Raw genomic sequence first — 24,273 nt, forward strand, 5'->3', positions numbered from 1 at the left:
TCATGGACTAATTAGGCTTAAAACGTTCGTCTCGTAATTTTAAACCAAACTGTGCAATTAGTTTTTTTCCGTCTATTTAATGCTCCATGCACGTATTGCAAAATTCGATGTGATAAATACTATAGCATTTTTTGGGAAAACTTTTCGCACACTAAACAGTGCGTCCCACGCGTGATTATAGCGCTGAAGATTTTGCAGCCACGCGCGGACTGGCACCGCGCCACTGCTGCCTCGTTCTATATACAGACGGAGCATAAGATTTCCGTTTTGGAATGCGGAAAACCATATTGGACTTTTTTTTAATAAACTCCATTAGATTTGAACGTGGTATGCCTCAATGGGCTGTAGTATAGTACAGTAGCACGTGTGCATGTATGCTGTAGAACACACGCAGCGAAGGAAAAGCAGCAATTGAATGCGTCTTCGTCATCTTTGATGGTTATTGGGCAAAAATCGTGGTCCTGTGAAACCTTTCTAGGGTCCTCTTCTTCTACCGACTCCGTGGTGGATTCCTAGCCTTCGGCAAATTCGGCAGCAATGGCCAGTAGCCTGAGCAGACGGGGGAAAAAATGCTTCACTATCCAAGTTTACTTTAAAGTCAAAATTGATGGTCAGTTATTCCTATTTTGAGCAGTTTTTTTCTAGAATTTATCTATTTTTTTTTCTAGCATGTCTCTTGAAGATTAACATTAAGGCCCAAAAAGAGTCTCTAATTGGTAATAATTCGTAATAGTAAGAAGAGTGGTTGATCCAATAGATGAGTGGACATCCGTATATATCAAGCATACTATTGCACTACAAACTCAGATGCATGGTTGAATTCTAATTGAAATGCCTGGCTAACAATGGCATGGTAGGAAACATGTAATTGTTTGCAAGTTGGTTGAATAAATTTGTTTAAGCTACGGTAGTATGCCTGATGAAACTAAAGTTGGTCCGAATAGTTATGTTGTTTTTGGAGAAAAAACGTTTTCTTAAGTTTGTTTCTTATAAATTATTGTTACGCTTGATGCCAACATAATTGTAGTAAATCATAACCATAAAATTCGAATTTTACTTATTTGCATTCTCTTCTTATATATATAAAAAATATGGTTGTCAGACATATCTTCACCGTTTTTTTCATTAACACATACTCATTGCAAGTCACAGAATACCAGAACCACGAAGATAGTAGCTGTGGCAAAACCGTCCAAAATAACACATCTTCGGAGACGTTCGTCTTTCACCAGACACTAAGCACTCCGAGAGCGAGTTACATCGGGCGGATTTCGTCAGGCACACCCTAAGGAAGAGCCCGAATAATCCATGTTTTCCCGAAGGATCCAATAATGAGGATGAGTTTATATAACTTAGTCCATTTCATACATCCAGAGTTCATAAGAATATATTACAGTACTAAATTCAGAGTGCGGAAATTTAACAGCAGAATAAAAAGAAACATCTATTGATAATATACAAGGATCCGTCTGTGCCCACCAGAAAAATCCTTCACACAACGGCTACTCCTCAAGCAGTACCTGCAACAGGGGTAAATAAACCCTGAGTACACAATGTACTCGCAAGACTTATCCAACTAGTGGGAATACTTTCCCGACTCCAAAGGATATGATAAGCTTTATGGTTTGCTGGGTTTTGTTTTTGTAGAAAGCGATACTAACATTGAATCATTATTTATGTTATTATTAGCAGTCATGATTAATTCATTATCTAGCCATTCTATGTAAGCACATGTTCTAATTTCAAGCAATGGTTGAGCAAACAGTTCCATTTCATCACCTTTCTTCTTTCAGTTCTTACTATGGTGCTAGACTGTAGACAAGCTGTACCGGATCGCTCGACGATTCGCGAATCAATATGCCCAGTTGGGTACCCTGAAAATACACGCCTCGCTTGTACCCCAGGCACAAGCAGGACCAACCCATCACTCTTCTGTCACGGGGTCCAGGTCCCCGTCCAAACTTGGACTCCAAGCCCCCGCTCCTGAGTCCCAGACTCAGTGCGGTGCTTAGACCTCCACCATCCCCACCTCTAATCAGTCGGTCTGGAAAGAGCCGGAACCCACGACAAGAGAGCAACAAGCCTTCCCTGTGCCCATATCCAAGTATGTGCTCGGGATAATAAGTCTGTGACTTGTCTAGAACCCAATGCAACGGCCGGTCCTTAACCGACATAGACAGAGAAAAAGTGTAACCAAACTATGCCTTGTTGGCCACAGGACACAACCTCTTACACCCACCAATACACAAACTATATCCCTACTCGATCTGTATTTTTCCTTTCCACCATTTTATCATGAGTGGTCTTAATAATCATCTATTGTGAGTAACGGCAGGTTACCCATGCTACCGAAATCCTGAGCATAGCAGCTACTCCCTATACTAGTAGGACTCATAGGTAAGTATATCTATGCATGTAGTTTCCATAAAATGCCTGTAACGTAAATGCATATCACATATATATATATATATATATATATATATATATATATATATATATATATATATGTGATATGCATTTACGTTACAGGCATTTTATGGAAACTACATGCATAGATATACTTACCTATGAGTCCTACTAGTATAGGTCGAGTAGCTGCTATGCTCAGGATTTCGGTAGCATGGGTAACCTGCCGTTACTCACAATAGATGATTATTAAGACCACTCATGATAAAATGGTGGAAAGGAAAAATACAGATCGAGTAGGGATATAGTTTGTGTATTGGTGGGTGTAAGAGGTTGTGTCCTGTGGCCAACAAGGCATAGTTGGTTACACTTTTTCTCTGTCTATGTCGGTTAAGGACCGGCCGTTGCATTGGGTTCTAGACAAGTCACAGACTTATTATCCCGAGCACATACTTGGATATGGGCACAGGGAAGGCTTGTTGCTCTCTTGTCGTGGGTTCCGGCTCTTTCCAGACCGACGATTAGAGGCGGGATGGTGGAGATCTAAAGCACCGCACTGAGTCTGGGACTCAGGAGCGGGGGCTTGGAGTCCAAGTTGGGACGGGGACCTGGACCCAGTGACAGGAGGAGTGATGGGTTGGTCCTGCTTGTGCCTAGGGTACAAGCGAGGCGTGTATTTTCAGGGTACCCAACTGGGCATATTGATTCGCGAATCGTCGAGCGATCCGGTACAGCTTGTCTACAGTCTAGCACCGTAGTAAGAACTGAAAGAAGAAAGATGATGAAATGAAACTGTTTGCTCAACCATTGCTTGAAATTAGAACATGTGCTTACATAGAATGGCTAGATAATGAATTAATCATGACCGCTAATAATAACATAAATAATGATTCAATGTTAGTATCGCTTTCTGCAAAAACAAAATCCAGCAAACCATAAAGCTTATCATATCCTTTGGAGTCGGGAAAGTATTCCCACTAGTTGGATAAGTCTTGCGAGTACATTGTGTACTCAGGGTTTATTTACCCCTGTTGCAGGTACTGCTTGAGGAGTGGCCGTTGTGTGAAGGATTTTTCTGGTGGGCACAGACGGATCCTTGTATATTATCATAGATGTTTCTTTTTATTCTGCTGTGTTTAAATTTCTGCACTCTGAATTTAGTACTGTAATAACATATTCTTATGAACTCTGGATGTATGAAATGGACTAAGTTATATAAACTCATCCTCATTATTGGATCCTTCGGGAAAAAGGTGGATTATTCGGGCTCTTTCTTAGGGTGTGTGCCTGACGAAATCCGCCGATGTAACTCGCTCTCGGAAGTGCTTAATGTCTGGTGAAAGACGAACAGCTACTATCTCGTGGTTCTGGTATCTGTGACTTGCAACGAAGTATGTGTTAACGAAAAAAAACGGTGAAGGATATGTCTGACAACCATATTTTTTATATATATAAGAAGAGAATGCAAATAAGTAAAATTCGAATTTTATGGTTTATGATTTACTACAATTATGTTGGCATCAAGCGTAGCAATAATTTATAAGAAACAAACTTAAGAAAACGTTTTTTCTCCAAAAAGACAACATAAACTTTTCGGACCAACTTTAGTTTCATCAGGCATACTACCGTAGCTTAAACAAATTTATTCAACCAACTTGCAAACAATTACATGTTTCCTACCATGCCATTGTTAGCCAGGCATTTCAATTAGAATTCAACCATGCATCTGAGTTTGTAGTGCAATAGTATGCTTGATATATACGGATGTCCACTCATCTATTGGATCAACCACTCTTCTTACTATTACGAATTATTACCAATTAGAGACTCTTTTTGGGCCTTAATGTCAATCTTCAAGAGACATGCTAGAAAAAAAATAGATAAATTCTAGAAAAAACTGCTCAAAATAGGAATAACTGACCATCAATTTTGACTTTAAAGTAAACTTGGATAGTGAAGCATTTTCCCCCCGTCTGCTCAGGCTACTGGCCATTGCTGCCGAATTTGCCGAAGGCTAGGAATCCACCACGGAGTCGGTAGAAGAAGAGGACCCTAGAAAGGTTTCACAGGACCACGATTTTTGCCCAATAACCATCAAAGATGACGAAGACGCATTCAATTGCTGCTTTTCCTTCGCTGCGTGTGTTCTACAGCATACATGCACACGTGCTACTGTACTATACTACAGCCCATTGAGGCATACCACGTTCAAATCTAATGGAGTTTATTAAAAAAAAGTCCAATATGGTTTTCCGCATTCCAAAACGGAAATCTTATGCTCCGTCTGTATATAGAACGAGGCAGCAGTGGCGCGGTGCCAGTCCGCGCGTGGCTGCAAAATCTTCAGCGCTATAATCACGCGTGGACGCCCTGGTTTAGTTTGCGAAAAGTTTTCCCAAAAAATGCTACAATATTTATCACATCAAATTTTGATGGAAAAAAAACTAATTGTACAGTTTGGTTTAAAATTGCGAGACGAACGTTGAGCCTAATTAGTCCATGATTAAATACTAATTGCCAAATAAAAACGAAAGCATTACCGTAGCTAAATTTCCAACTTTTCCCCAACTGAACACGGGCTCATAGATTCCTCTCGCGATGTCAATCCGCTGGTCCACTGCAGTGCGCTCGCTGTTGGGTCTGTGCTGTGCCTCTCAGGCCAAACTGAAGTCCTACACGTATTTACTAGTACTACTAGATAGAGAAGCGCTAAGAGCAACTCCAGCCCAGCATGTAAATTAGGCCCCTATATTTTTCATTTTACAGGTTGGTCTGCCAAAATATAGGGATCCCAAATTTGCTTCCAACTCCAGCCCAAATCCTATCAGAGCTCCCATAAAAAAAGACCCTACCGCTCTAGCTCCCAAGCAGGCCCCCGCGCCGCGCACCCGCCGCAGGCGGCTGGCGCCGCCAGGACCATCGCCTCCATCGTCCTCGACTCCGTCGAGTCCTCCTTCACTGGCCTCCTGTGCACGGCAGGACTGCTGCTCTGACAGCCTCTCCACGGCGTCCGAGGCGTCGGCGCCGTCGCAGCGGCGGAGTGCGACCGATCGTCGATGCGGGGCATCCGCTCCGACCGGCTCCTCTTCGACCCAGGTGCGTCGGCCACCAACTCCATCCTCGAAGAGAAGTCCGCCGCCGTCGCCTCGGCCTCGGTGGGCCCGCGGCACCTCGACCTCCGTTCTCCGTGGCGGCGTGAAGGTCATCCGCCATCTGCCCTCGCCCCTCCCGTCATCGGTGCTGTTCTTGGCTGGCGGCATTTCTTGGCTGGCGAGCAGCAAGTAGCAGCACATTGTGGAGTCGCCCCAGCCCCAGCCCCTGCTTCACTAGTGAGTCAGTGTGAGTGCTTGATTTCTTTGTTGTTTACTTGGATCTTGATTGAAATCAAAAGAAAGGGAATATGCAGAAAGTTTAGTGATGAAGTATAGGCAGAGCTAGCAGATCACTTTATGCAAAAAATTCATGGATACATTGCCTTCGATGCTCTAATATGATGGACATGTTATATGAAAAACTAGTGTATCTGTTTGATTCCTGTAGAGAAGAGAGGATGGCAATCATGCCATGTACCTGTTTCATTCATCGTTTCTAGCATTACATCATGTTTTCTCACATGTATGCTTTATTTGTTTGCTGAGTAGAGCAAGCTCTTTTGGTTTTGATCCAGAAATTGGCCTGAACAAATAGAGCTTGCAAACATCTGCTAATCTTATTCTTTCCTCTAACTGTACTGCTTGTTGCCGTCTAGGTCCTTTTTCTTCTTCATGTTTGCAAACAGAGCTTTAACTATACTACTTAGTTGACAGCCTTGATCCCATTCTTTGTCTAAAAAATGTGGATAACATCATTATATCCCTGACATTTTCCCTTTTTTTGTTGCTATGGCAGATGTCAAGGTTTGGAACTAGAGTTCATCGACGGTGGGATGAAGAGGACGAATCTGATGTTGACGACCTCTTCATCATTGCTGGTCTTCTTGAGGGCTCTAAGAGAAACAAGCGCAAGAAAAAGTTTCGTGGGTCGTTGCTAGGTCGCCGCAAAGTGCCACGGGACATTTCGGGAGGTCACAATCGCATCTACCTGGACTACTTCGTGGACCAGTGTGTATACAGTGAGAGACATTTCAGAAGGAGGTTTCGGATGTCCAGGTCGCTCTTTCTGCGGATAGTGGATGCAGTGGAGTCTCATGATGACTATTTCTGTCAGAAGCCCGATGCCATCAGAACTCTTGGCGCCTCTCCCATACAGAAGGTTGTTGCCGTCGTTCGGATGCTTGCCTACGGTATTTCGGCTGACTTTTTGGATGAGTATGCTGAGGATGGGAGAGAGCACCATCATTGAGTGTCTAAGCATTTTGTGAAGGCTGTCGTCGATGTCTTTGGTGAAGAATACTTGAGGGCCCCCAATGCCCAGGACACAGCCAAGCTGTTGGCAATTAATAGTGCAAGAGGGTTCCCTAGGTATGCTTGGTTCCGTTGATTGCATGCATTGGAAATGGGACAAGTGCCCAGTAGGTTGGAGAGGAGCATATGAAGGGAAAGAAGATGGTCCGACCATGATCCTTGAGGCCGTTGTATCACAAGATCTATGGATTTGGCATGCATTCTTCGGCCTTCCAGGTTCACTAAATGATATCAACATTTTGCGCCGCTCTCCACTCTTCCAAAGTCTGACTTCTGGGACGGCGCCACAAGTGGAATACATGGTCAATGGAAACAAGTACATAATGGGGTACTATCTTGCCGATGGGATATACCTAGCCTAGGCAACGTTTGTCAAAGCTTTTCAAAGACCACAGGGCAACAAGAAAATCCACTTCACAATGGCTCAAGAAGCAGCGAGGAAAGATGTCGAAAGAGCGTTTGGGGTACTCCAAGCTCGCTTTGCAATAGTGTGGGGTCCTGCAAGAATGTGGCATAAGGAAGATCTATGGTACATAATGCAAGCTTGTGTAATCTTGCACAACATGATAATTGAGGATGAGCGAGATGAGGAAGATGACTTTAACTACCATCAGGAGGGTATCCCTGTGTTGCAACCTGTGGACTACCAACGCCGTAATCCTCTTGTGCTAGAGGACTTCCTGAAGATACACGACGAGATTGAGGATAGGTCTTCACATGAGCGACTTCGTGATGACCTTGTAGAGCACTTGTGGGCAATTCATAGTTCTAGGTAGTTAGCTGAAATTGTAGAATATATCCATTGCCATAGGATAACAATAAGCACATCTAGTCAATTCTCCCAATGCCAAATGAATGATGAACCTTTCACCATCTTGGATTCTAGATTAATGCATACAAGATACACACACATCAGCCAGATACATGGCAGAAATAGCAAGGCCTATGGCAACACCATACATGGCAGCATAGGCCATCACAACCAGGCATAAACAAAGCATGTTCTCAAGTCAACCATATATGAGGAAGGAACTGCTCAGGTTCCAGCAACTTGGAGATTTCAATAACATTCCAGTAAAACATTCCAGCGACGATCAGCTAATGGAGATCTCAATAATCATTATGATAACACATATAGCATTAATAATGATAGCATATTTAATCAAATATAGCATCTCTGATAACACATATTTAATCAAATATAGCATCTCTAATAACACATATAGCATCTCTGATAGCATAGCATATACTGAACAATACTGATTGCAGTGCCATTGATAATGATAACAGTAGCATAAGAAAACTATCACTACCAGATATAAGTGACTCCACTCTCACCAAACCTACACTCCACTCTCACCACTAACTGTCTCACCTACACTAGCACTCATCGCCTTCACAATCTTCGCTCTCTTCGCCTTCACGTATGCCCTTTGATCATCGTCCATGGTGGTCAAATCACAAAACATAATTTTTTGTTCCTGCTCCCACTACAGCCGCTCCTCCTCCATCTGAAGCCTATGTTGCTCAAGCATCATATCCTTCTCCCACCTTTCTTTCTTCATCATATGTTCCTCGGTCTTCATTACCAACAAATTTTGCATCATATCCTTGTACTCGTCATCTCCTTCATTTTTTCAGCTTGTCTTTGGATTGCTTTCTACCCGGAGGTCGGGCTTTCTTGGCAGAAGGGATTGAGGAGCTTTCTTGGCCTTGGGCGGTTGACTCATCGTCCTCTTGTTCACTTCCTACCGGGAGGTTGAGCTCTCTGGACTTGGCCGGCTTCTTGTTGCCTTCAAGCGTTGATTCGAACTTCTGAGTGTGCCTCAATGTGAGCCAACAATGTTTCGAATTGACAATTTTTGCCGTTCGCTTTTCTAGCATACCTTGCTTGGGCTTCCAGCAGCTGCAGCAAAGATCAAGTGCATGATTAGATATATAGCAATGACAAGATATGGGATGAACCAAGTGCAAGATCAATTACATGCTCTTGGTATGGAATGCCGCTTGGATGACGACGCTCGACCTCCTCGTAGTAGCCTTGGAATTTTATGCACTCCTTTAGTATGACCCAAAGCGACGCTCGAGTGAATTGGGAGTCCTATCGGACTCAAAGTCCCTGTTCCTGTGGAAATCATTTGCGATCCTCTCCCAATAAGTTTTTCCTGGCTGCTGATTCCCTATGATAGGGTCATTGCTGATATGAATCCAAGATTTGCAAAGTTGGATATCTTCAAGATTAGTGTAGTTGCTGCCTCGCTTGGATTTGCCGCCAGTACTTGGAGTGGCATCCTGCTGCCTCAACAATTCCAAATCATCATCCACTTCCTGTGTCAATATATTTGTGAAATATCCACTTCCTGCTGCACTTGAAGCCCTTGGTTGCTGCAAAGAAATATATAGAAATATGAGTGTTGATTCAGATTCAGCTATTAGAACAATCTTAACTCAATGACTGATGACAGCTAAATTATTAAGGAAGTTCTTTACTCACGAACAATGCCACCGACTGAAAAGGAGCTTGGCAGCTCTATACATTGAGGAGTTGTCCTGACTTAAGGCAGAACTAGCTAACCAGTTCAAGCCCTACTACCATATATGATGTGTTTAACAACAATGGGTCAAACGTGGCGGTTAAGACAACTTATAAACTTTAGTATAGCAACCTGTTTTACAAGAATGCCCTAATTACCTTAATTGAACCAAGTAAAATGGCATACAATTGCACATGACTATGATGAAGGCAAGTATGTAATAGATTGCAAAGAAACTTCAGAAGCCAAAGTTCAAACTTGTGATACTTATACTGATGCCTTGTTTAGATTGCAAATTTTTTGCAATCTGGACACTGTAGCACGTTTCGTTTGTATTTGACAAACTTTGTCCGATTATGGACTAACTAGGCTCAAAAGATTCGTCTCGTGATTTACAATCAAACTGTGCAATTAGTTATTTTTTTTACCTATATTTAATGCTCCATGCATGCGTCCAAAAATTGATGTGATGGAGAGAGAGTGAAAAAACTTGGAATTTTGAGGCCATCTAAACAAGGCCTGAAAACTCATCACAATGGCATACAAGCAACAAGGCCACAAGCATCTAGTGTCTAGAGGTAAACTCAACTATTTAATTCACAATAAATGCCTAAACACCATGATGGAACTCTAGTGCCAGAGTACTCCTATGACAGTGGAGTATTAAATTGGAACCCTCTAGTAGCATTGCAAATGTGCAGATCCCCAAGATCAGACATCATGAAAATCCAAGATTATGCAGTAGAGGCAGCTCTTAGGTAAAGATTATCATATCTGAATCTAGTGCAGCTACAGCTTTGCATCTGAATCAAAAAGAATATACAACTGCTACTGCTATAAACCAGGTGGGTTTATGTTTAACCCTAGAAAAGAAAGGCTGAACTAGGACTTGTTGGATTGTTGATATGTCAACTACTATGTGTTCAGATTAGATACCCAAGACAAATTGGCTATCAATATTGACGCAAGCTCTCTTGGGAATGAATCAGAACTTCAGAAGGCTCTCTTGGGAATGAAATTAGCACAACTCACCGAGTAGTCAGGCGTCCAATGGTTGGGGCTGAAGTCGTCGCCGGCAACCTCATAGACGTGTGCTGGTGATGTTGTGGTGCTGCCGGCGTCCCAGGTGGCGGCGTGAGGCTCCGTGAAGGTCAATGCGCGAGGGCCGAGTAGAGGCTGGTCGTTGGGGAACCGGGCGAGGTAAGCCGCTGTCCGCCACTGCCGAGAGAAGGCATCCTGCCGCTGTCAGCCGCCGGGAGAAGGGCCTTCTTGGCGACGAGGCAGGTTGGCAGTGAGGGGAATCGAGTGTAGATTGGCGATGAGGAGCGACGAAGGAACGACGTTTCGTGGCAGCAGCCGGACGGGGAGGCAGCGCGCCTCCGGAGAAACCCGGCGCCGCCATTTGGCGGCTCCCACGCTGCCACAAGCCCACGCGATGCCCGCGCGACGCGCGAGCGTGGCTGCAGCCCCGCGACAAGCTCCACGCGGCGCGGTGCTCCTGGGGTGGACTGGGGGCGCTCGCGATGCCGTGCCGAGGTAGAGTCCGGGAGGGGAGGAGGCTCGCGGCTCGCGGCAGGAGCAGCACGGCGGCTCCCGAGCGCGGCGGGGAAGACGATTCGGGGGAGGAATAGGAGGGCCTGTTTGTATCTGAGGACCTGAAACTAAATTTTGACAGCTCTCCTAAAATAGGAGCCCAAGTAGGAGCTGCATTGGAGTGGATTTTTTTAGATCTAAGTCCCTAAATTTGGAATAGGGACATGTTTAGGAGGTGGGCTGGAGTTGCTCTAACAGTCATGTGTCTCCATCCTGATTCTCCCTTTTGCTGCTGGGGAGATAATGTACTTACTGTACGCCATGAATTTGACCCATCGGCGGAGCCCACTGTCAGTTGAATGCGGAATCTGTAGGAACTTTTTTTTTTCCTTGATGAAGTGGTTGTCATTTCCTCTTTGAATGAGCCGAATGGCGCACGAAGAAAGGCTATGCTTCATCATACGGCGCGTCTTCTCTGATTAATGATGTGGCCATTTCCACGCGCGCACATTGCTTTGAGTTCCTAGGACCGAGAGCAATTCAGGAACCTACCCCTACCCGTCCAACTGTCCAAGAAAACAGTCGGGTGCGCGAGCCCACATCGGCTTGCCGAGACGGCGCGACGCGAGGCGACGGACCGGACGCACGCATCGGGTTCCCCTTTCCCGTTGCAGAGTAGACACAGGGGTTAGCACGTACCGATGGCACTGATCTACTTCAGTAGGCGATTGATCAGCTTTTAATTTATCTTTGGCGCACGGCATGACCATTGCTGCTGATAAGCCATGGTTGAAAGTATCGTTGGCTGATTTGTTGTGAGAGAAATAGTAAAAGCTTATAAGTCAAGCGACGAACAGGGCGCTAATCAAGCACCGGCCGGCGGCGCTGCTCGTAGCGCCAGCGGCCAGCCAAATCGCCGCACCGTTGGATCTGCTGCTGCAGATGTACGTAGGAGTACGTACGCACGTCGGCCCGTCCTCAAATCGGACATCGACGGCTGCCGAGGACGGTCTAGCTCTATCACATTGCCCATGCACATGAGCTGCCTTGTGTGTCTGGAACGGCTGCTGTGCTATCGCCGGGGAAATTTTTTTGACTTAATGCTCATATTTACGCTGCAGTAGGCCGGCAGAGGCCTCTCTGCCTCTCTGCTGGCTGGCTCGGGTACGCTAATTGCACTGATCACGCGCAGAAGCATAAAGCTGGCGTTTCCGTACGAAAATTACAGGCTTGTTTATCAGAGAGGTGAGACGATGCGAGGTAATCGTAAATTCTTGGAGGAAGTCAAGAAGGCGGCCCGCGCCGCGCACATGCCCGGTGAATGATTCCGTCGTCCCCCGCTGCAAGCGGTGGTCCTCGTCTCGCCGTCCCGCGGCAGAGGAAGGGGCCATGGACATGGCCATGGGAAACAGCGGAATAAATGGCAAAAGCCATCCGGCGTACCGCCACCAGGGTCCAGCTCCAGGCCGGGCGCCGGGCCTCGCAATTGCAGGTTGGCGGAATTTACAGGGTGTTCAGTGCCGGTACAGCACCAGTCCAGTCCTCCCCAGTGCAGCTGGACTGCTGCTGCTTGCTGCTTCCCCCTCTCTCTCCTCTTTCTCTTCGTCGACAGCCTTCCGTTGGTAGTGTTAGCATGACTGCGTTAAGACTGGTGTGGTGGTGCGATCGTCACGGTTCGTCTCACGAGCTTGATGGCGACGTACAGTGTACTAACCGCGTAATTAATTACGGATGGACGGCAAAGGACTGGGGAGAGGTTAACACCGACCAAAATCCCTGATGGCCATAGGACCTGTTCGGTTGGTATTAAAGCCGGTTGATAAGTCGGCTAAAGCTATTTTGTCGTAAGAGAAAAATACTATAGATTCTAGCTGATAAACCGACTGAAAGAGTAAACCTGCGGATAGAGATAGCAACAGAACAGAGAGAATTTACTCTGGACACACCGGAGCACTACTGATTTCAGAAACCACTTGAGCAAATTCAATTTGAAGCAGCAGGCGGCGGCAGCAGCGTACAGTATTGTTTTTGCCCTATTCGCTTCGCTGATAAGCTATGACTGAAAGTATTTGCTGATTTGTTGTGAGAGAAAAATATTGTTCGTTGACTAAAATAGTACGGCTTATAAGCCAAACAAACATGACGTTTGACCAGGGCATTGTATACGAACATGATGACGAAATCTGCCACGCCAGGCCATCACGCATGGCCAGCGTCCACAGTCAAGACACTCCCCGGAAACGGCAAGTGCAGCCCGCATTGGCATGTAAACCAGGAGCCGACACCGCGGTGGATCCCGGACCGAGCAAGGAAAGAGAGCTGGAAACCGACGCCACTTTCTGATCGAGCGCGCCACCGAAATGAATGAGTAAAACAAAAGGGATTCCCCAAAAACGCCGCGGGATCGATCGCAATCAAGTCAATCGTTCCAATTGAAACGTATGGGGGCAAGGCAACTGGCAAGGGTTTCCTTCCTTCCACGCCCGTCCAGCCAGTCCAGAGCCACCGGACCTTGCCCCTTGCATGCATGTCAGACGATGGATGGAAGCAGAGCATGAGAGCAGGGCAGGAACAGCGCCGGCCGAGCAATGCAGCGTCCCGCGCCACGCGACGCTGCCGTTTACTTCTTCTTAATTCCTTGCAAGTAGGTGGTGCTCAGCGCAGCCCCAGCTTCTGTGGCTCCTACGGGCCGGGGCCGAAATCATTGCGAGATCGGATCGATCGCTGCCCCTGCCCGCAGCGCCGTGCCGTGCCTCCGCCGTCGTCGCCGCCGGGCCACCGGCTGTCTCGCGCCCGCCGGACCAAACCCACCCAAGACGTGGCGGTGGCGCTCCGGCCGGAACTGGTACGTGCGTGCGTTTCTCACAGAACCGACAACCCACAGCAAAGAATAGAACAACGTACGTAGGTGCTTTGATGAGACGCACTGTGCGATGCGTGTGCGACGATAGATCACACAGTTTTCCGCTCCTGCTATGCGCTGGAATCGAGCTTACCATCAGCATCATCTGTTACAGTGGAGCGAGCCGTGCGAGATTCGCATTGCCTGTTAGGAGCGACGCGGCAGCGTCGCTTATGGCCGATCGCGCAACGGAGTAGGAGTAGGACCGCGGCGTCGTGCTGGGTCGGCGATGGGGCACGCACGGGGGCGGAGCCGGGGCGGGGGAACACGATCGATACGCCGTGCCACACCACGCACGGTGTGCAAGGCAGAGAAGACAGCCCGGGAATCTGGACCATCAGAGCAGGCAGAGGACCCCCGAGCCCCCCGGCCCGACGCCCCGACCCCAGCCGAGTGTTCAATGCTCCGCCCTCTGATCGGGTGGATCGCGATTGGCGGCGACGCTTCCGCGCCGGGGGGCGAGCCGAGAACGCGCGCGGGGTCGAAATCCCCGCACTGCCCACGCTGACAGCCGGGGCCCTGTCTGCGCCGGGATCGCGGCGCCCGAAGAAGATATCGTGCCGGCCCAGCCAGCCGGCCCCCAATACAGGCAAACGCCACCGCCACGCCCCGGGCCCCGGCCGGCCCTTTCCTTCTCTACCACTACTCTATTTATGCCTCACACCGACCTCGGCGCACCACGCCCTCGGTGATCTCTGCGTCGCTTTCTCGCTTTGGCACCCCCCTGCTCTGCCTCTGCTCACTGGCATTTGCTGCTGCTGCGCTGCGCTCGTAGTAGTCACTGTGCACCCGCCCTGCCCTGCCGCCAGAAGGAAAGGAGGATCCCGAGCAGTCAATTGCGCCGATCCCCTGGGGGTATTAAGGGGAAAGGAGCGAGGAGCGAGGCTGAATTGCTGTGAGTGAGGCCGGCCGTGCGAGAGGGAGGAGGATCAGGCGGCGAGGGTTGTGTTGTGTCGCTGCGCAGCCGCAGCGCAGGCTCAGTGCAGTCGGACGCGGGCGGCGCCGAGGCGGGCGATGGGGCGATCGCCGTGCTGCGAGAAGGATGGGCTGAAGAAGGGGCCGTGGATGCCGGAGGAGGACCAGAAGCTGCTCGCCTACATTGAGCAGCACGGCCACGGCTGCTGGCGCTCGCTGCCCGCCAAAGCCGGTGAGCTCGATCGCAAGCTAGTACTAGTAATCGTAGTCCTGCGCGGTTCAGCCAGCAGCGTTCGGCTACGCTGTCTGGTTTTGCTCCTTCGTAACTGACATGCATACGCGAATGGTGGCCGTGGCGCAGGGCTGCAGCGGTGCGGCAAGAGCTGCCGCCTCCGGTGGACGAACTACCTCCGGCCGGACATCAAGCGGGGCAAGTTCAGCCTGCAGGAGGAGCAGAGCATCATCCAGCTCCACGCGCTGCTCGGCAACAGGTGAGGGCTCGACTCCATCCGTGGATAATGGATGGGTTACTGTCCTAGAACCACCGGCCAGTACCCTGCGCCCGGAATTCAGTTAATCGCACGGATTTTGACTGGTAGCTCGAGCGGCTGGCCGGCAGGTCAAGAACTCACTAGCATCCGTCCCACACCCTAGTCTTGCACTTTTATGATGATTAGGTAATGCTATGAGCGGGGTACCTAGGCTAGGAGCACCACGAGATGGGGAACATGTCCAAGTATTTTTCTCGGAGTACGCTCTAGTCACCGTACACATGTTTTTCTCAGAGGTTTTACATGAACCTTCAATACATTTTGGCACCTTAGCTAGTAGGAGTACTACTAGTAACTGAAATTTTTTGAACCTTAGCAGTAGTGTATATCCGTACAAAAGGAGCATTGTAAACTTGTTGTCTAGAGTCTTGAGTCTAGTAGAGTTATCGTAGTGCATTGTTCATCTTTCGCCTGTCCAACACCAACTGCTGAGTTTGCGTGAATTGATCCATCAAGGCTTAGGCATCATCTCGGGAAAAAGCGTGAGAAAGCTGGGCCACGGCAGGCTCTTCCCCGAATTTTGCTTTCTTTTTTCCGCCATGATTCGGCATTCAAGCTTGCCATTCAATGAGGAGCCCGGCGGCCCCCGTCCGTCGCTGTGGACCAAGGTCCACTGCCGTTTTGACTCATAGTTGCTGTCACCTCTGCACCGTGTCTGTGCCAGGCCATGCACTCGTTACTGTCTCGCACGCCCGGCCGCGGTGGTTTTACGCTCGCCGCCGATGCAGATTTGTCAACGCGCGCGACTGCTTGCTGAGAATTTTTTCATGGCGTCCGCGCCGTGCTCGTTCATGCAGGTGGTCAGCGATCGCGACGCACCTCCCGAAGCGCACCGACAACGAGATCAAGAACTACTGGAACACGCACCTCAAGAAGCGGCTGGCCAAGATGGGCATCGACCCGGTCACTCACAAGCCGCGCTCCGGCGCGCTCGGGACAGGCGGAGCAGGAGGGGCCGGCGCCGGCGGCGGTGCCGCGGGCGCGCAGCACGCCAGGGCCGCGGCGCACCTCAGCCACACGGCACAGTGGGAAAGCGCGCGGCTCGAGGCCGAGGCGCGCCTGGCGCGCGAGGCCAGGCTGCGCGCGCTCGCGGCCTCCGCCGCCTCCGCGTCCGCGTCCGTCTCGGCGCCGCCGCCGCAGATGCCCGGAGGACCCGCCGCGGCGCACCGGCTCGACTCGCCGACGTCCACGCTCAGCTTCTCCGAGAGCGCGGTGCTCGCCTCGGTCCTGCAGGAGGCTCACGGCGCCGCAACGGCTGCGGCCGCGGCCACGCGCGCTGCCATGCAGCCCATGCAGGCGTACGAGGTGGCGTACAAGGAGCAGCAGCAGCAGTGGGGCGATCACGTTGTCAATGTCGCTGACGCAGGCTTCGCCGCGGCGGGGTTCACGGGCCTGCTTCTCGACGGCTCCTTGAGCCAGCAGGATCTGAGGCCGGCGACGAGGCACGACGAGGACGCGGCCGAAGCGGACGCCGGGCTGCAGGAGACGGAGGAGGAGAAGAACTACTGGGACAGCATAATGAGCCTGGTAAACTCGTCGTCGTTGCCGACATCATCAGTAGCAGTGCCCGCTCCCGAGGCGTACCCGTCTTCGGCGTCGTTGCAGACGTCAATGGCGATGCCCGCGCTCGAGGCGTACTCGTCTCCGGCGTCGTTGCAGGCAACGTCCGTGGCGATGCCCGCGCTCGAGGCGTACTCCTCGTCAGCGTCGTTGCAGACGTCAGTCGCGATGCCGGCGCCCGAGGCGTACTCGTCGTCGGCCTCGTTGTCGACGTCAGTCATCGCTGTGCCCGCGCCCGAGGCCTCGTTGACTCTCCGGCGCTGGCGTTCTGACTCGTTAGCCCTGGACATGTTCGCCGGCATGCAGCCCCGGGAAATGAAATGACACAGTAAATAGCTAGCTACTTATTTCGGAACAATAAGGTCGAACTACTAAGTGTTGATGGTTAAAAATCGCGCTCTTGGGTTAATTCTGACAGCGCCCCTGATTAACATTGTGGAGGAAGATGGTTGTACCGAATTTAGAATCTGTTACTCGTTCAGTCAGTTGCCAAAGCTTCTTGTAGACTGTAGAACAGTGACCAGAGCGTCTCGTCTTGCTCATGTAATTCGACAACCATTTTCATCAGCAGTATATGGGCTGAATTGGTTGCCGAACAGATCATCCTTGCACCCTTGCCTGCTTCACCTCATTCCTTTGTTGTGTTTGTTCCCCCTACTTCGCACAGCTTTGCCTGCTTCGTTTCAATTCGGTTACCCTTCACCATCCCGCACGGCTCCGTCTTTACAATTTTCACTTTCCTCGCAATGCAGGACGACACGATGCACCCATGGTATAAGGGCTCATGTAGTCATGTGTCACACACTCAAAACTCTTATCCATACATACAACCAAACAAGATCACATCTCGTACTGGACCAACAACAAAGACAACCAAACACGACTGGGTGCACGATTTGAGCATGCATCTCACAATCCTGGGCTGCCTCTCCATCCTGGCTCCCTATCACCAAAGCAACCAATCACGCCCATAGTGGAGCAGTGTAGCTAATCGATATGGGAAGAACTCTTATTTTTTTTTTTCTCGTCTGAGCCCATATATCTTAGAATCCAACTGTTCAAGTTTGTATATGTGGCACACTGGCACTATATAGTACTGATAATGTACGTACTCCCACTGTATATTGGTCTTTGACTCTTTGTATTATTTCGTTCTGAAAAGAGGTCTTTTTTACGCTGAAACAATAGAGCAGACGGATATCGATAGGGCCTTCGCACATGTTGGGCCTGCTCTTCAGACAGGCCTGGTTCAAATTTTATCCAAGCCCACTCGGTTCTTGCCGTTTGGAGTCGAAAAAGGGCAAATTTTATCCAGCTCTGTCGGCGAAGAGAAAAAGGGCAAGGAGATAAGAAGGCTCTCGCGCAGGTTCGCTGTTCCTCTTATCCGCGGAGGAAGAACCTTGGCCCGACACCATGCTCCCAATGGCCGTGCACCCCACGACCACGCCGGCCTTGTCCCCGCGCGCCCGCGTCTCCCCGCCCAGGCCTTCCACCTCCCTGGCCGCCACCTCGTCCTCTCCCTGCTCTCGCACCGTCAGTTTCAAGAACAGGAGGCTGCCACTTCGCTCCTCTCCGCAGCGTCGTCGCCGCCGCCGCCGCCGATGCCGTCGGGGCAGAGGAAGAAGAAGGTGGAGCTAGGTGGAGGTGTGGATGCGGTCGACGAGGAGGAAGCGGAGGTAATGGCCTTTGGAAATTGTGCAGTCGTTGTCTGTACAACTGGAAATTTATGCAGTTTTAAAATTTAAAATGGTTATGTTTCGTTGGCCTCTTTAACTGATTCATATGCTCAGTAGAACTCAATTCCAACGAATTGGACCCCGATTCTTCAATTTTGGCTCTTCAATTGATTATTAGGTTTAACGTTCAGTGTGACACCAATTGCCCTTGGCTAGCTTACTGTTTACCATGAATTTGGCCACAACTACTAGAAGCGACAATTCAGGTTAGCTGGGCACCTTCGGGGGATGTTCTGGCGAAGCCTTGAGCTTCGGCTGACAATGATGTATACATGTTGAAAAATAGCCTTTACCTGAGCTTGCTGTTGTGCCATAGCTGTTGCTTATATGGAAAGGAGCTATATATTCTGATGCGCTGAGATGTTGCGAATGTGAATGTAATGAGAGGTCTGTAATCGGTTCCTGAGTGGTATATATGAATAGTCTTTGTTTTCATTGTCGAAAACATAGTTGTTTATATTGAACTAAGCGAGTCTATGGTTTTACCAAAATTACCGTTAGAACACTAAGAAGTGGGTTTTGGTGCTGAAATACCAATGATAGCAGCATCACAAAGCTAACAAAAGGGAACACTAGCTTCAACATTTGATGTTTCCTGCTTATTTTTGTGATCTGGGTCGTGTTAAAACCGCACACTTAAGCTTTACTAGGATGGAGATATTTTTGTTTCATCATCAGAATGAAAATTGAGATGACCTAAATCTTGTATTGCAGAATAAGGTGGTGGTGCCCGGGAGACAGGACCCGATGCCTGGTACTCAAGTTCATCTGGATGGAGAAGAATATCGGCATAGCACTCGACCAATTGGTTCCTGGCTATGGCAGCATCCCGTTAAGCCCATACTACTTTTGGCCACGGAAAGACGCGTGGGAGGAGCTTTAGAGCGAAGTTGGAAGAGAAGAGGTGGATCTCGCAGAAGCAGATGATCATCCTTCTCAACCAGGCCACCGATATCATCAACCTCTGGCAGCAGGGTGGCGGGAGCCTGTCGACATGAGTCCCTCCCCACCCTGTTCTTTCAGCCTTGCAAGCTTTGCGTTTTGTTGGTTTCATTACATGCCCTCTCTGTTGTTAATGTTAAAGTCATGGTACATGGCCTTGTAGATCGGTCAATATGTTCTCAGGTATGTTTTTTTTCCATGGAAATGATCTTGTGATTTATCTTAGTTATTATGTGTATCAGTCGTTTTTATGTTGGGAAAATCAAGAAACAGAAATAAAATCCTTTTCGGTATGGTTACAAGTCAATTTTTTGTTTGCCAACAACAAAGGAAAAACCAACTGTCTGATTCGCTAACAAAAATCAACACAATATTTTCCACAACACTAGGAAATGCAAACCGGGTACATCATGATATCTATTCTGACATTGTCAATGTTCAAAACACCACTTATCTAAATACTCAAAATCTAGCACATTCCAGCGCATAATAGCCATGCCACGTCATCGATAGAACTTTTTTGTAGCATCACGGCGGTGGAGGAGAGGGACATAGGCCATCCTGATCAGAAACTAGAATAGACCTTTGATCGCACTAGAAAAGAGCCTTTGAGTACCTGAATTAAAAACTAGCGGGCTAGCAGCACGTACCATCAAAGTCTTTAGCATCTATAAAATATTAAACTCATTTCAAATCATTTTAAATTTAATTTTGAATTAGAACATAACTTTTGGAAGCATGTGCTTTATTAAGCAACCTTTGGATTTTACCCTGAGCAATATGTAAGAAATTTCATGACAACACCTTCTTCGACCATGAATTTACATGATTTTTCTCGATTTTTTTGAGACATTTTTTTGGGCTTAAATAGTAAATAGTTTAAAGCAAAAACTCAAATATAGCTTTATGGGAAGAATTTTATTTCAAAATCAAAGAAGAAACACTGACGGTAGATCCATGCAAATGGGTTACCCTTGATTTTTAGCATCTATTTAAAAATTGCAATATTTTTAGAGGTCCCTCAGTGTGTTGTTTGATCTATCAACATAAAAAAAATCAGAAAATAAAAATGAACCAGAGAAGAAAGGAGTGACCCAGTTTGAAAGTCACGTTCAAGCCCAACAACATGAGTCTACTGAATTGACGGGCCCATACGATAGACATAAAAACTGGCCAGCGTGCTTCATTTATAATCACATATCTTTTTTTTTTTTGCTAAAACATTTATAATCACATATCAGTACACCATCCGTCCTTTTTAAATGCCATCCTCATATATCAAGGTGTCAAACATACTCACTTTGATCAAATATATACGGCAAATTACTAATATTTATGTTGTGTAATAAATATTATTAGATTAATCATTAAATAGATTTTAATAATACACTTATTTATATCAATATTTTTAATATCTTTTATAAATATAGTCAAATTTAATATAGATAACATTTACAAAAGAGACGGAGGGTTGTATATAGTGTAATCATAGTGGCGAGTCGCGTAATAGCCTATGGCATGACTTAGATTAGTTTCTAAAAAATAGTTTAGGATATATCTTTTTTAGTATTTTTAGGTTAAAAGAGTGTTTGCATCTATACCGGGTTTCGAAAAATGAAGCAAAGGACCCACACTTAAAAGAAAATGATGCCCTCTATTAATCCAGTATTTAAAATCCTCTGTTTAGCCTCTCTAGGTTAGGTTCATTTCTTTACGAGTCCGTGTCTTTGCCCTTTTTTTATTTAACCCATCTGCCGTATTTCATTCCTTCATGCTGTCTGATCCATCCCCTGCATGTCATAGCTATTGGCGGTTATGCTTAATCAGATTGCAAGTTCTTATTCAACTAAATTGAAGTATTTCTATTTCTATCCAATAAAAAAACTTTATTCTTTTAGTTTTATTCTAGTGAAATTCATTTCATTTAAGTGATTTTCATCCTAATCCTATGCATTCATGTCATCTCTTTTATTGTCCTGGAATATCAGCATTCATGACCAGAAGTTGGGAACTATATTAAAACTCGGTATAGTACATCCTTAAGCTACACTACATAAAAACCTAAAATAGAAAAGATACAATATTCTTCGTAGATCTTCAGTCATCTTCTTTCGTAGTGGCTTTCCTCAATGCAGACGAGGTTCTAGATGAACAAAATCTTATTGAATACCGAAGTCAGAGTTTAGTCCTTATATCGAATCCAATGATATTGGACATACCGCAAGATCGCAACGTTCTGGAAACCAGTTCAAAACACATTTGGAGTGAGGAAAGAACATCGATAATTGAATCATTGGATAAAGTTATACGGAGAAGTAGGCTGCATATGTATTATCTCTAATCCTTGATTTGTCATATTGGATGCCTAATTTTCTCTCTGCAACCAATAATAACACTGGGATTTAATTTACTGAAATTTATCTATGTTATTGCATAACGACAAGTGTTTATCTAAAAGAATATAATGCATTAGTATCATTTTCAAACCATAGCACCTTTTCTCGGTGAGCTTGCTCGCTTAGTGGAGGGTATTTGTAATTGTATAAACAATGTATGAATATAAGCCACAATGCTTTTGGAACCAAGCTTAGGCATTATCCGTGCTATATCGGCCTGCCGTCGTAAGCCAATGAACCAAAACAGGCCCGGGAGGGGCTTGGCTGGTTGGTATCTACTTTGCGCTGCGCTAAGCCAAACCCATCCAGGCCGGCGCCTAGCTCGCGGGCGCTGCCCGCAGGGCCGCTCGGCGCTGGGGGGCGGTTCGACAGTCCGACAAGCGGCATCCGGGGAGGGGCGTAGTGGGACGTGGACGCAGGCAGGCTGCAGGGCGCGTGCGCGTCACGCTCCGCTGCCGCTAGCTCGCCCCTCGCCATCGGCGCAGCGCACGCACACGGCCACACCTATCATCTGGCCATGGGCAGCGCCTCCTAGAGTCCCAGGTAGGAAAATGGTGCAGTCGACGTGGGAGTATTCTATTTTGGAGGCTGTACTTGCTCTGTTGTTCAGCACTGTTATCAGCACCTGATTCAGCCCGTACGCCACCTTTAACCTGCAGCCGGAAGAGACAGTTTCTCGCAAGGTAACGTGCCAACTTTCCTTGAGACAGTTCTGCGGCTGGCAACTTTGGACGCTCGGGCTCGGACGAAGGAAAAATGATGGTGTCAATCTGGAAAGGGCGGAATGCGGATCTGCCGCATATGGAAATGTCCCAGCCCGGTCGCAACCTCGTCACCTTGCCGTATTCGCCATTCTGATGACTGACACTTGTGCTGCTATATAAGGATTTAAAGTATATATACCAAGACCGAGAGAGCGACGTTTCATAATGACGGTGACCGCAGCGTGGTCAAGGACTCCTATTTTTAGGAGTCTGTCTAGCTGGCTGAGTCGGACGGCACCGCGGCATCGCCGCATGGGTGCTCACATGCATGGGCTACGCCCGAGAAATTGGATCCCTAACCTGCTCTCGTTCCATCTGCCATGCTTTACTACTAAAGCATTCTCTTTTTTTTTTTTTTGCGAACATTGCTTAGGGCACCCGGTTAAGCTAATTATAAGTTCTAAGACAACTTCTCTAATGATGCTAACTTTGTCACATAGCTCATAGCATAAATAGTAGCACATAACACTCTCACATAATCTTAAAATATATCTAGGAGACTGGCCCTTGATCGATAAATAAATTTTCTCCCACTTCTATTAAAATATAAAATAATAATATGCTTCGTGCTAGCTCATAACTCATCGTTAGAGCTGCCTTTAGACTATGTTTAGATCCATTATGATTATAATAATCAATTAAAATAATCTAATTATGATCCAAATAGGCTAGATTATTATAAGGGCAATGCTAACGTCCAGACGCCCGGACGGATTCGTCTGCGCATGCTGTGCGCCTGATGCGCACGCGCCTTCTCTTGTTTTTTTTGGAAACACGCGCCTCCTCTTGCTGTTGCGTCTACACGAGAAAGCATATGCTTGGGGCCCACTAGCTGCATGAGAGAGAGGGAGCGCAACGCCCGTACCCATGTATTGACACGGCTGCATGCTGCACTATAGGGGGCCCACTTGGTGGTGCAGGGCATCTAGTTCTGTGTACCTTGGGTGCTAGCCCACTCTAGCGCTCTACATGCGTGCATGCACTTTAACCAGGGAGTGCTCGGCAGTTTGGGCACTGACCGCCCATTGCGTGCGTGCCCACGAGTCAGAGCGTGGAGAGCAGCACTTGCTATAACATGCTGAAATAAGGTGAAACAAATTGAAACATACGCTTGCAACATATGTGTATAGCCACTGTAACATATATGAAAGTGCATTTTCCCCTATGTGGGTTTTGATATATTGATAACATCCAAATTAGGGACTAATGAGATCTTAATGAGATATATACAGCTTTAGTCCCTTGAAAGTTTCAAAGAATTGATTTAAGATAAAATGGTATCCCTCAATTCTTCAAGTTCAAAAGGCGGACAAACCCAAAGAGCTCTTCAAAGCATTTTTATTCTGTTTTGAGTTTAGGTATGCTGTACTATAAAGAGGGATGCAAGTTTAGGTGGTCTGAGGAAGATAGAGTGCTCAAGTATAAAAATAAAATCTAAAGAGAGACTTATATATAGTTTATGGACTTTTGGTAGCCAGAAGTCCGACGTGAGCCAGGAGTTCTGGTAGTCGGAAGTCCCAACATTCGGTGCCGGAAGTCCTGGTAGTTGCTGACTTAGCCGCCAGCCCACCTGCGCTAGCTTCGCCCATCGAAAGTCCCGACAGAAGTCGGGAGTCCCAGGCGCCGGAAGT

The 24,273-nt window shown here is 47.5% G+C and overlaps 1 protein-coding gene and 3 pseudogenes across 1 annotated transcript; 3 read left to right on the top strand and 1 right to left on the bottom strand.

Moving 5' to 3' along the window:
- The first annotated feature begins 5,462 nt into the window (after positions 1-5,462).
- On the top strand, positions 5,463-7,585 carry LOC136533822 (protein ALP1-like; annotated as a pseudogene).
- Positions 7,586-8,152: 567 nt separating this feature from the next.
- Positions 8,153-12,279, bottom strand: LOC136533823 (glutathione S-transferase T3-like; annotated as a pseudogene).
- A 2,208-nt stretch (positions 12,280-14,487) lies between these two features.
- LOC136533824 (transcription factor MYB16-like) lies at positions 14,488-17,142 on the top strand. The gene is made up of 3 exons (XM_066526340.1): positions 14,488-14,925; positions 15,055-15,184; positions 16,042-17,142. The coding sequence occupies exons 1-3, from the start codon at positions 14,793-14,795 to the stop codon at positions 17,126-17,128; spliced, it is 1,350 nt and encodes a 449-aa protein (XP_066382437.1). The 5' UTR covers positions 14,488-14,792; the 3' UTR covers positions 17,129-17,142.
- A 1,014-nt stretch (positions 17,143-18,156) lies between these two features.
- Positions 18,157-19,789, top strand: LOC136533825 (small ribosomal subunit protein cS23-like; annotated as a pseudogene).
- The last annotated feature ends 4,484 nt before the right edge of the window (positions 19,790-24,273 follow it).

The sequence above is a fragment of the Miscanthus floridulus genome, unplaced genomic scaffold (assembly GCF_019320115.1).
Source record: "Miscanthus floridulus cultivar M001 unplaced genomic scaffold, ASM1932011v1 os_1236, whole genome shotgun sequence".
NCBI classification, from domain to species: Eukaryota; Viridiplantae; Streptophyta; class Magnoliopsida; order Poales; family Poaceae; genus Miscanthus; species Miscanthus floridulus.